This window comes from Fulmarus glacialis, unplaced genomic scaffold (assembly GCF_000690835.1).
Source record: "Fulmarus glacialis isolate BGI_N327 unplaced genomic scaffold, ASM69083v1 scaffold3249, whole genome shotgun sequence".
Lineage (NCBI taxonomy): Eukaryota > Metazoa > Chordata > Aves > Procellariiformes > Procellariidae > Fulmarus > Fulmarus glacialis.
The window spans coordinates 67,346-80,991 of NW_009232482.1; the positions used below are offsets into that span (position 1 = coordinate 67,346).

The 13,646-nt window shown below is 35.8% G+C and overlaps 1 protein-coding gene and 1 pseudogene across 1 annotated transcript in view; one reads left to right on the plus strand and one right to left on the minus strand.

The window, feature by feature from the left end:
* The window catches only part of KIF6 (kinesin family member 6), a 55,815-nt gene extending 43,034 nt beyond the window's left edge, over window positions 1-12,781 (minus strand). The window contains exons 1-2 of the mRNA XM_009584904.1: window positions 12,687-12,781; window positions 6,975-7,030 (exon numbers count right to left, since the gene is read on the minus strand). Of these exons, the coding sequence (XP_009583199.1) occupies window positions 6,975-7,030; window positions 12,687-12,781 (151 nt within the window). The remainder of the gene's footprint in view (window positions 1-6,974; window positions 7,031-12,686) is intronic.
* On the plus strand, window positions 5,307-6,122 carry LOC104081969 (annotated as a pseudogene).
* Window positions 12,782-13,646: the final 865 nt, after the last annotated feature.

A 13,646-nucleotide genomic window follows, 5' to 3' on the forward strand; every position in this document is an offset into this window, starting at 1 on the left:
ATGAAACACTGTGGAATGATATTATTGAGTTATCTGTTCACTAAATCTGCATACTGAATTCATTTATTTATGAGTTGTTTGCATCTCATTTGAGCCAGATTTGCCTGTGGAATGTAACCTTTCTTGGAGTTTCTCAATCCCTTTTTAAACCCAATCTTGCAATTTTTCTTCTGCACTAGTCATTTCCAGTAAAATTCACTGAGCACGTATATCAGATATAAGTCTGCGTAAGTACTTGATATTTTCTGGAAATAAACTAGAACAGTGAATTATACTAATCAGCAGCTATGAAGTTTCAATGTTTATTTCCATAAAAGAATAAGTATCTCAGAATATTACACTGAAGATTGGAATGCATTTCAAAGCACAGTAATTTCTCCCTTATTATAACCTCACTTGATTTGTGGCTGAAACAATGTCCAGCAAGCTAATGTCTCTGACTCAGAACATTTATATTAATATAAAATCAATAGATAATACTACCAATAGTATTGAGCTTTAAGAAAGCAACATGTTGATTTTGATAAATTTTCTTTTCATATAGCAAATTATCACAACATTTTCATTTCATTTAGGTTCCAGGTAAAGCATGGAATTTTTCTTCAACAGAAAAATTCTATCCTTCCTAAGTATATATACTTCTTCAGCAAAAGTTTAAAAAATGCTTTTTGCTCATGCATAACTTCCCTCAATTCTTTCAGTCCATATAATCATGGCCTAAACCATGCATAACATTCCCAGTATCATCCTCGGGATTCTTTTTCTTAACTAACTGATTCTCTTTTTTCAAAAAGTAATTTATTGCCTGCATGTGAAGCTAAAACAATGTAGATATACAACGTAGCCAACAGAGTGCTCTCAGACCACCTCTGCCTGAAAAACATCAGTTCATCTTATTTCATTTCTTATCTATGCAAAAAGGTTGCTATCAGTTCCTTTCATAAAGTTGTGCAGGTATAAAGAAAAACCTTCCACAAAATATTCTTACTTTGGAGTTTAAAAGTAGGTCTAATATACATACATAGAGTCTTGTACATAGAGAAAAAGGTGATTATAAATTCAGGTTTTACATTATTTAGGTTCTGATTAGGTTTTACATCTAACTTTGCATTCATAGAAATAACAGTGCGAGGTACAAGGCAGTGAATCAGAATCAATATTATCCTTGAGCACTGCTATGTCTTGTCCTCAGTCTCCTTCAGTCCTCACCGTTTCAGTGTAGCACTCCATTAACTGTGATACATAAGGTCAATTATTTGAATTATTTGCAAGCAAATTAAATGAAGACTCTTCAATAATTTTGCTTTGCAATACTAGGACATGCCCTCACTAAAGAGTATAATTGGCTTTGGTATCCTATGATCTTGTGCATTAAAATCAAAGCTTGAAATGAGGCAGAGCAGTGCAACATCTCAGCATTCCTGTGGGTATAGCTGCATCATCATCATCATGTGCATATAATCCACCCACCTACCCTTTTTCATTCCGAGAGTGCCTGTTTCCTCATACAGTTATTACTCCCACATGAGTTTGCCTTTCCTCTCCCAGCTTCAATCATAACATCAGTTGATTTCTGGACAGACTAAAAACAACAGCTGCTTCCCTTTGGGCATTAAATACCATTTAGTATGCTTTTTTTCCTTTAGGAAAAAAATAAATCTAATAATGGTATAAATACCCCAAAATAGACAGGCATTTATAAGGATGAACTGGAAATCTTTACTAATCTTAAATGCATCTAATATGCAGCACATTCTTGTATATAAGCAACTTTTTTAGTCACTAAATTCTGAATGAATATATCAGTTACTTTACACTGAAAACAGTATTTTTAATTTCCCCAACTCTAATTTGCTGTGTGATCAATGTAGTAGCAGTTGGGCCTTTTAATTGTTATTTAATGCTTTGCAGTTTGTTCAGATGTAGACGACTTCTCCTTACTGTCAGAATCCTTTCACGCAGAATGTTCTTGGTAATAGTGTAAAACCACCTTGTTGATAACAGCGTCCTAGAAATAAAACTGCTAACCCTGATAACCAGATAAGTTTTGACTTCAGAGGTTTTGTCTTTGTTTCTCGCCATCCAGCTCTATTTTAATTGGCAATAAATGAAATTAATTTTCTCCAACTTGAATCTGTTTTGCCTATGACGGTAATTGGTAAGTGATCTCCCCATCTTTATCTCAACCCATAAGCTTTTTCTTCTTACATTCTCCACCTGTTCTACTGAGGAAGGGGAGTGAGAGAGTGGCTGGATAGGCACCTAGCAGCCAGCCAAGTTTGACCCATCACACTGTGCTAGGCACAATCACTCAATTTTTTGCAAGAAGAAATTCTATACCTTCTGAAACCAAATCCTTGGCTTCAACATCAAATTTTCTTCATTAAGTCTTTTTCAGTAATACCAAAAGGATCTATAGTTCTTGTTAGAGACCCTAACTCTCTGGAAATGATACGATACAAAAATACTTGCAGTGGCACAGCATGATTTTTCACAGGAAAATAAACCTTTTTTTTTTTAGCCAGTGAAATACACATTTTTAAAGTTCTTAATGTTGGACTAGAAAGGCAAAAATTTACTCGTATGTCAGTGCTGGCCCACTTTCCACTTCTATGCTGGTTACAGAGTTCTCATTAGTTCCCTGATCTCTTAGTTATTTCTTTCCAGTTTTACTCATGTTGGTTTTCTGTATTTGCCTTTTAAAGTCTAGTCCTTGGGTACATTCTCCAGTTATATGTAAACAATTCTGAATAGTTCACTCAAACCAATCCAGACATGTCTACATGTTCAAAATCCATGCTTTGCTTCTCTGCCTTTTGATGGTGCATTTATGCAGTATATTGACTTTCAAAAAGAAGTGCCCCTCAATGCTTGCTTCTTTATTTGTGCCTGTACAGAGGTTTGTGTGATAATGCAGTAAATATGATCACTAAAATGATCAGGATCACTGGCTTAAAAACACTTCCCTCTTTTTCTTTTTTTCTTTTTTTAAGTATCAGAAAAAGACATTTTTTATCCTAAAATAAAATTCACCTTCTCATTTCTAGGAGATCATTGTGAAAAGTAAGCATTATGAGAAATCTAAGACATACATATTATTTTCCACAAAAATAATTTTAAAATCTCTGCATTCTCTGCAGTGTATTAAACGTAAAAGGAGATAAAATCCAGGAATATGTGGTATAGTAACAAAGAGACATGTTAGCCACAATGTCTCATTTCTGATATTATAGTCACTCTACACTTCAACTCCAGCTTACATCTAGACGTTGTTTTCCTTAATCTTTTTATGCAAGCAATAACACCAGCAAAAGCCTACCATGAAAATCTTACTGCAAAGTCTTTTTCCAGCCCTAACTTCCTGATGTTTTTGAAATGCTAGTGTAATTGAGAGGTGGTTGGAGTATTTTGTGTACTTTTTACTGCAAAACACTAATATTTCCAAAGTCAGAATGAAAGGCTATTTATGACATAAAAATTACAGCCAACTGCTGTCACTATCTCAAAATATAATCAGACTGCATGAAATGGGCTCTATGGCCTCTGTGGTGCATAGTTTTATACTATTAAGTATAGTTTCGAAATAACAGAAACTGATATTGATGGGATCTGTTCTTGATTGTGCACAACAAGGCAGCCAGGAATGCTTAAGGAAACCAAAACAACAATAAAAGTAAATTAAAGATCTAGTTGCAGGCCGCAGATGACTCTTATTTCTCCTACATTTTCAGTAAAAATTTGGCAGGTTAGTAACCTTACTTAGCATCTTTAATGGTCTTCTGAGTATGTATGCTATGATGAGACAGACTTAACTGAAAAATTGTTTCAGGCTGCTAAACCACATAAACTAGTGTAATTGCATTGGCTAAGCTGAATAAGCCAGAAAGTGTCATACAGGATGCAAAGATTTAATAATTGTTAGAGAGGTGCTAATAGGTAGATTTATTAACAACTATGATCAAAAAAAGGCTGGATAGGAGAAAAAGGTAGATGAATAAAATATTTTATTAATTTAATATAAGTACTTTATTAAAAGTACTTATATTAACCAGAGTGCTAATTTTCACATACTGCATAAAGTTACACAGAAGGAATAGTAGGAAGGACTGTACACAATGATCACTCTCAAGCCTCAGACATCAGTGTTTAAAAACCATCCACAAAGTAGTGTACATCTGCATAATCTGCATAGATCAGCATATGGATAGCTATAAAAGGATACAACATGGATGGAATCTCTTGCTTATACAGTAGGATTACAGTATGAACTAAATGAAAAGGCTATTTTTCCATTTTACTACAAAAAAAAAAAAAGTAACAAAATTTATTTTCAATTTGAAAACACTTTACTTGTAACTGCACTTTACATACCAAAACAAAACCAAAATGTGTAATTTTGTGCAATTTTTCTTATAACTATGGAGACATTTCTAGTTTGATTCTTAAAGGAGTTTTTCAATATTCATGTGGACTACAAGCAATTACAATTTCCTATAAGAGGCATATAAGCATTGTCAAGTTCAGCGCAATACTACTGATTTGTTATACAGCTTCTTGTTTTGTTCAAGGGATCAGTTTGGGTTTTTAGGTTACATATACATATGAATATGCACTCAGATTTTTGTTTCGTTCATGTTCCCCAAATGTACTTCACTGTTTCACTTCTAACACTGAAGAACTTAACCAAAAACAAATTTTAAAACAGATGCTTTTAATTGCAGCAAAATCCATACTCTACTGCACTATAGCTACCAGAAGTTTTGCCTAGCTTACTGGGGAAAAACCCACAGCAATTCAGTCCAAACCAAGGATTTCTTTTAGATTTTGCTGGGATCCATGGAAACAGGGTCTTGAGAGGCTACATCTACATTGCTTTGTTACATTATTTCTGAGGGCTGCCACTGTAGACTCCTGCAAATCTCAAGGGACTTACAGACCACGCAAGTCTTGTCCCAGCATGACACTACAAGTGGTACCTTCAGCACTGCCATGTGTCCCACCACTTCTTGTACTGTCTCCCACGCCCTCCAAACATTTGTTCTCCCCCTAAGACATTTGCAACAGATATAAGGTGTATGTAAGGTGGCTGCTGGGCTCCTGTCTTCAAGCAGCACAGCCGCAGCCCCAGGCACTGAAAAAGATGTGCTTGTGTGTGGTTGCTTATTGCTGGTGTTCATTATGCCTGCTCCAAAATGGATTTCAGCTTCAGCAAAAGAAAGATGTTTGACGCTCAGTGCTGACTTTGGCTCTACCTCATTTAGGCCAAGAAATCTCTTGGGCTTATCACAGATGAGTAAATCTAGGAGATGATAGAAGTAAATCAGGACAAAGTGGACTTCAAGATGGCAGCAGAGAAAAAGAGGTTGTATCCTGATGTGATGGCTCATGTTCACACCTGTGCACACCGCTGCCCAAAAGCTGTAGGCATTATTCACCTTGGAGATGCTTCCTGTTTTTTGGAGAATAACATGCATTGTCCTCCACAGTAGGTTTAACCTGCTTTTCCAAGTTTACCAGGGGAAAAAGCCTACTTAGCAGGTTTTAAGTGAGCTTATATGGATACTGGAGAGACCCATAGTTGCAAGGTGGATATTGAAATGGGCCAGTCTGTGGATATCAATGCACAAGTTATGTACTGACATTTATGTTCTGGCCAGTCTGAAGGAGACAAATGAGCCTATTGAGAGAAGGCAGGTTGATTCAAGTGTCATGTCTTATAGAAATAACCCAGTGTTCAGAACACTGCCGCAGCATGGCTCAGCACCTGATGTCTCTGGTTCTGGATCCCTTCCAAACATCCTTTGTGCTGTGGTTTGAAAACACAGTGCCAACATGGCAGAGGCTTTCCTCATAGCTGGCATAACTTTAAATATACTGCGTCATATCTCTGAGGGACTTGTGGTGTACCCGAAGGTGACTGGGAGGGGAATCTGGCAGTAGCTACCATTCATGACCACAGAGAATATAATCATGGCTATGGTGAGAGTACAGGGCACTTGCCAGGAGTGCCATGAGAGTTTTGTCCTTTCTCACTAGTCAACTGCTGTTATAAGACAAGAAGTGATGATAATGACTTCATTGTCCATGTCTGTGCTGGTGCTACCCAAAGAGGAAGGAGATAGAAACTGAGAGCAAGGTCTACACCATTGGACCTGGATGCCAGATTACCTTTAAATCTAGTCCCTCACAGCCTGTATCTGGAAGCTTGAAGAGACTTGGTTCATCTGAATGTGTGCATATAGGAGGACATGGCCCTGATCTCCAAGGACTTCAGGGACAGAGGACAAAACTGTGTTTCACGTCTGACAGAGAGCCTGGATAGCCAATTTTTAGGAAAGAAGCTACAGGCTTGGAATCAACTCAGAAATCAACTAGGAGCATATCAGAGGCTGCTAGGAGGATCAGATAAGACCTAGCTTGGGGTTGAATGTATCTATAGGTGATTTTTGGCTTTGAACAACCTGAAACTGGTAGCCAAGCATATGCTGTTGGGGCCCTAAAGCAAAAAATGACAAAAAACCCCACCAAGCTGAGGCACTCATCAGAATTGCTGTAATTAATCTGTACAAAGGAAGTGCAGAGGGGTAATTCAACAATAAAATCTTCTTTTGTCAGAAGCTATATAAATTTATAGATAAATACAATCCTTAATCCATAGATATCACAATTTGATATGAAGTTTTTGGATCCTTTTATCCCAAAATAAAATTCAGAAAATCCAATGTTAATACCTTAACTTCTCCTTTTGACAAATTTCAGACATCCTGTCAGGTAAAGAAGGGAGCTGTTTTTCACATTATAGTATTTGAAATAATCAAAACTGGTATATAAAATTATTACTGCTATCATCAGCTAACAATTTACCTTATCGGAAATCTTAGTAATACATAGACTTTTTTTAGAAAACTTCCGATATCCTTGGAATGCTGTGATTTTATCAGCTAAAAGGTAAAATGAAGCTAAAATGTACTCACTTATTTTATTTCTCACTTCATTTAATTTTTCTCCAAGGCATTTAGCTTCAGTAAACCTGTCAATGCAAGCATAATGATACAGAATTATTCTAAAGAACAACTAGTTAAGCTAGTTGTTCACAATAAAATACAGAATTACTCAGGACTAACGTTTTGATTTGTAAGTAGAACCAGTTGGAAACAATTTTCCATCCAAAAATATTGTCTGGTCTAAAAGAAACTATTTCTGAAAGAAACCATGCAACAAATAGGTTTACTAGACAGACAAAACAAATTTATTTTACTTTCTAAGTTTTAAAAATTACGTTATTTCAATTCTAACAATTGGATTCTCTTAACTATTCATATTACACTACAACATTAATTTTAATATGCACCATTACTTGCAGTATTTTAACACACAGCTATATCAAAGTAAAAGAAAAAAAATCCAAGCAAAGTCAAAACAAAATTTTTGAAAGTATTAGAACTTCTGCTCACCAGGAGTTTTCAAATTTCAGCCTGTAATTTGCATATTGCTGATGATCACTGTTTGTGCTGTGTGAAAATGTACAACCCAGTCACTAAGAAACCTCTCAAACAGAAATATAAGGAAGTGCGACAAAACTAAATTATTCTGTTCTTCTACAGATAGTCCTTATGTGAATGCAGACTTTCAGATGATATTCAGCTATTGCTTAAATACCGACACAAGCCAAAGCTAGCCGCATGAAGATATGCAAATAGCAAGCAAGAAGCAGGCTGAGAAGGATGGAAACAAATCAATGAATCAGGCTTTGGAAACTCCCTTTTTGTAGTATGCAAATAGCTTGATCTTATATCAAAAATGGAAATTTTTTTTTTTTAAATGTGAAATTTCCACCAGGTATGTTTCTAACTTAATTCACTGACCCCTTCGTCATTATATTCAAATAATCAAATCTCACATGGTATGTAAAATATTCTAACGATCAGAAATTTATTTTTTAGCTTGCAACATGGGGTTGCAATGGTGCTCACTTCAGTGTTATTAAGCATCCTGCTCACTGTATGTCTTGCTCCTTAGGAAATGTGTCATATCTAAGAATATCCTTAAAAAACAGCTGCCTACAGAGCCTTACAAATTCACTTATATTCTCCAGTGTGTTAGAACTTGATGCCTTCTCCTTTTGTGCTTTTTTCTGTCAGTTTTCTGATCTTTTACAGAAGTTGCTGTCATAATTGTTCTCTTACACTTATTTAACTCAGTACTATATAAAACTGTTTAGGACAAATGGCATACATATCAGGCTTTCAAATGCCAAGTATATTCTGCTGTAAAAATAATGACAGTCAATTCAATGTACAATGGCAAAGTTTGAAGAGTCTCTGAGAGAACGGAGGCTTGTTCAAAGAAATATCCATTGTAACAGTCTAAATAGTAATAGTTTAAAATGTAGAAGGATAATTTGTTGCATTGTGACATTTATTGTAGGACATTAGGCTTGATGTGAAATTCTGAATTGTTACTTGGATGCGTACAAGTTGAACCTTGTTGAATGTGGAGGCAGAACTGTAATGCTTAATTGCTAAGCAAGCCTTCAGCTGATCTGGAACAGTCTTGGTCTAGCCAAAGTAACCGAGGAAATCCACAAATCGTATTTCTGTCTAACTCAAATAATGGCAAAACAGAGTCAAGAAATACGACTTTCCCCTGGGGAGGCGGGGTTTGGAAAATTGCCCCTTCTCAGTTAGTCCATTTCCCTGTAAAACTGGAACAAGTTAGAACTTCAGGTGCCTGCATTCATATCTGCTCAGGAACATTTGCTTTCAAGGCTGAATTCAACGTGGCTAAATGGCTGAAGCTGGAGGGTTCCTCGGCACTTACTGTTTCTTACATAAAGAAGGCAGAAGCATTTGAAGCATCTGTGAGATATTTATGTAAGATTTTTCTACTGGTGTTGACTTAGAGCACCCAAGCAGGCCTTGAAGATTGTGTAAAGATCAAAGTGAAACACCCCAAAGTACCTCTTTCTCTGTTTCCCTCAGGTCCCATGAGCCAAATACTAAGTTCTTCAATTACTTAGTAATTCCTGAGGCAAATCTCATGTTGACTGTTGATTCTGACTCATGTTCACAGAGAGATTTAGCTGGACAAGTTGAAGCCAGCTATCTATCCAGCCCTTATTCATAGGTTACTGTCAATAGTAGAACGGGCCATGCATCTGTTTCTCAAACACCATAGTTTATAAACTGGCACAATAACGTAAACTGAAATTTGGCATTAATTTATGACAGTCAAACAAATTCCATCTGTGACTATGAATCATAGTTAAACAAAATAAACCAGATAAAGACATAAGATTTGACTCTAATATTGAAAGGGAAAAGGCTATTTCTGATACTCCTCTAATAAAAAGGTGATATTATCTAGCATAAAGGTGATATTGCTACAAATAGTGATGAGTGAACAATTATATTGTTAGCTGAAAAGAGTTCATGTGTATCCTACATGGAGACCACTCCACAGAAAGGCTGAAGTTGCCAAATCATGGCTTCTATTACCTACAAAATAAATATTCCATTATAAAACCCCGAAGTGAATTTAGCCACTAATTTTAGTGGAACAAGTGTTTTTGCAAAGATTTCACTCTTCGAATGTAAATGCCAGTAATTAAAAAACAAACATTTTGAAAAACAAATCTCTAACTCATAATGTAAACCAAGACAAACTCAGAGGCTGTCTAATGAGAGAATGGAGACATTTAGTGAATTAAATGAACATCCACTAATTTTTAATTATTAGAAATTACAACAACAAGTGACCTAACTAAAACTCATCCTTTCCATGAAACTCATCCATAGGTACTGAAAACACAAGTTAGCTGCTAACCAGCTGAAACCCAGAAAGCAAGGAAAGAAGGAAGTGGAAAAAAATAATGGAGAACAACGAAATGGAAACTAGATTTACATCACATCTGCAAGCTCGATAGAATTTTACTACTGGAAATATTGACTAGGATGGGATTTAAAAGCTTCGTGCAGTATGTAATATTACATTGGGGTGGCTCAGCTGGGAAGATTTCTTGGTAGCATACTTCACCAGAAAATGAGATGCATTTTTCTCCTCCTCAGAGAAACAATGCTAAGAGAATATAGTTGCACTGAGAAACAGGATATTATTAAGTTCTCTGGAAGACAAGTATAGGAAGTCCAAATTGCAGAAATCTGATTCTGCCTGGGCATAAACACAGATTTTTTTAAGCAGGGCAGCAGTTACTAATGTACAGAAGAAAAATGAAAAAGATTTGCTTTGTATTAGCTGCAAACTAAGCTGTAGAAGATCACCTTTTCTACCTTACAAAGCCACTTCCCATAGGCAACTGTCCTAATAGGATAGCTTAAATCTATTGTCTTTCACTTGAACGGTAAGTCAGTAAATGAGCTTCAGAGAGAAATTATCCTTAACTATGTAAGTTTCCCCACTTTTTAAATCCAGAGATGGTACTGAGTTACAGTATTGAGCTACTGCCCCTGTAAAGAGCTCTGAAGTAATAGGTGAAGTTTTATGTTAAAAACAGTATTTCTTTTCTTTTCTTTTCCTTTTTTTTTAAACAAGACAAATGCTTTTCAGTATTTAATTTAAACAACTGATTGCATTTGATTGTTTATACACAGGTAGTTACAGAAAAAAATATGTATATTGTATATGTATGACTATGTATATTCACATCTATATGCATAATTTCACAGCCTAAGCAACAGTTGTGACCTTCACAGTCAAACCTCCAACTAGGCTTACTGACAGTTCACCATTCAATTAATATAAGAATGATATAATTAGCAAGCCAAGAAAATCTACCCAAAATACCCAAAGGAAAAAATAAGACAGCTAAAAATAAGTAATTTGTGAACCAAATACTGCTTGTGGTATGACAGAAGTGGTTATGCAACTATAAACAAAATTATTAACATGAGAGACCTACATATAAAGGGAAGTTATGGTAACCTTTAAACATGTGGTGTCCACACACTTCTTCCTGTGCAATTTGACCACTGGCTGGGTAACAGAGCTTTTGTGTAACTGGTAGTTCAGAGGCTACATTCCAAATTACAGACTGGACTTGATGTGAATCCATTTTAATGAACTCAGTAAACTTGGAGCTATAGGCACCTTTGCTAAAAATGACTGCAAATGGCAGGGGAAAACTGTCTTGCTCCAGGGTATCAGCATTCACATTAGCACTGATTTCAGCAATCAGCTGATGCATGAGAGGGGTTACCCGAGGTATTAGTCTGAATCTCTTTGTTCTTTAGGGAAAGCAAATCTGGTGTCAAACTTTGTGGGTTCTGCCCATCTCTATTATACATTCTGAAACCAGAAGGAAATACCGGTTTGCTTAATAGTAATAACAAACAGAGAAAATATGGAAGAATTGTGATTAACTAGAGGAAATTCAGGGCATGGATCAGAACTGTATTGCTCCCATTATCATGCTGTGACCGTGAAGTGTTCTGCTCAATGGGCAGCAACACCAGAAATGATTGCAGTGTAATCATTTATACAGTGATGATGCAATGATATGGCATCATCTGATATATTGATTAGAAGAAAAGAATTACTAAACATCCAATTTACATGGATAAATTCTTACATACACCTAATACCTTGGCAATTTGTGTCCCTGTGGCTAAGTTATAGACCCAGGTAGAAAGTTAACCAGTTCAGAAAAGTGATAAATAGCAAGATCTTAAATTAGTCACAGAGACATGGAGATCATTTCTTGCCTCAATTTCACCAAAGTAAATGAGTATAAGGCTCAGTGACCCTGAAAACAATGTCTTTTGTGCCTATTAAGTGGGAAAACTGTGTTATTAAGAAAGCAAAGGAAAGCAGGAGAAATCTGGAGAAGGAGAAAACCCTAGGACAAAAAAAAAGGAAAAGAAAAAAAAATCTATTAGGAGAAATGTTAGTTGCAAGGGTAGATTGAGAGATCTGCTTTTGGCATCTCCAATCTCAAAACCTTGTATTTCTCTTGCAGTGCAAGGAGGGTTAACACTTGAAAAACTGACACTGAAACAGTACTGTTATCCAATCAACATGGATAAGTGTTGGTGGTTTAATTTCTGAGAAGTTTAAAATTTGCTTTATGAAAATTCATATTTTCAATGTTTTACCATTCTCACCATCTTCACCAGACGATTTTGAAGTGTTTTGCCAGCATTAACAATAAATGTGGAGGAGGAAAGTATTATTTCTGGTTTTGAGTGCAAAACTGGCAGAGAGAAGCTAAAATCACTTGGCAAACAAGTTAGAAACAACAGACAAAAGCATATGTTAAACATCTCCTAGCTTACTGTCCAACTCAATGCTGAAGCCAGTAAAGCATTTTTGACAATGGAAATTGCAGTAATTGATTCAGTCACATGGATCTTACTTCCTCTAGATAATTCATGATCATGAATGCCATTTACCACATTGCTTCAACATGGCTATGAAGATAAGATGAATAAAACCAGAGGAAAGACGCACCAATATTCCTCATGCCACTTTCCTATTCTATGCAGACTTTTATTCTGTTACCACCCAGTGCCTTCTGAATATGAAATATCCCCAGTAAGAAACAGCTAAGTTTCTTTACCAAGTTCTCAATAGAAACCTGGGATGTCTGGTGTAAAATTACGCATTCCTACCCAGACTCATAATGAACTCTCAGATGTCTGCCTCTAGCTGTATCTTGCTGTGACACTCACCTCTGTTTTAGAAGCTGTTTGTTGTCCTCAATGGTTATATTGTCAGCACGGTCCTGCTTGAAAACTTCAAAAGCTTCCTGACATCCAAGTGACATCTTTCCTCCTGCCCCAAGAAAAAAAAAAAAGGAACTACTTCAGAGTCATCAAAAGACAGACATTTTTGTCTTTTTTATTTAACTTCTAATTAACGTCTATTTAGACAAATATTATAACTTCTATTTAGACAAATATAGGAAGTCAGCCCAGGGGTCTTAAAGCACCCAGAAGACTAAATTCAGTGTTCCACCAATGGGAAAGCATTTTTGACAAAAGATTTCTCTTATCTGACAAACTAATTTCGTTTCACTTTCCTTCTCTAAATGCTGAATGTTTGGGCTGTATAATTTCTCAAGACAACTTAAAATGTTCTTAAGTAAAACCAAACTTTGAAAATTTAAAATAGGTGAAATATTCTTAAGTGTGAGCCAGAGGTATTTTCACAACAGCAAACTGCAATTTGCTTCTGTATTTCTTTCATCCCTGTTTCATATTGGACTCTAAACATACCTTGAATATTTTCAGTATTCTTGGAAGAAAAAAATTCAGGCTTCTTTTAATTATGTGCAAGTTTCATTCCCCTTAGTGAATGTTTTTCATCCCCTTTTAAGTGAAGCAGGTATTGTACCTACAAAAATGGTTGGTTCCTGCCTTTTACATTTTCAACATGGTGTTTGTTTCCTTTTATGCATCAGAAGGTCAGGACTTATTTGGCCTTCAAATCTTTTAAAAAATTGCTACAGAAAAGTATTACAGTCTGTATTATTTATCAGTTCTCATTGCTAGATGATCTACAGATCCAAGTAAGAAATCATGCATCTGTATTATCATTAACAAAAAAATTCAAAGGCTTGAGGAGAATGAAAGATAACACCAGCATCTGTGTTATCATGAGTACATATATGTCAATAAATAAGAAAGGAG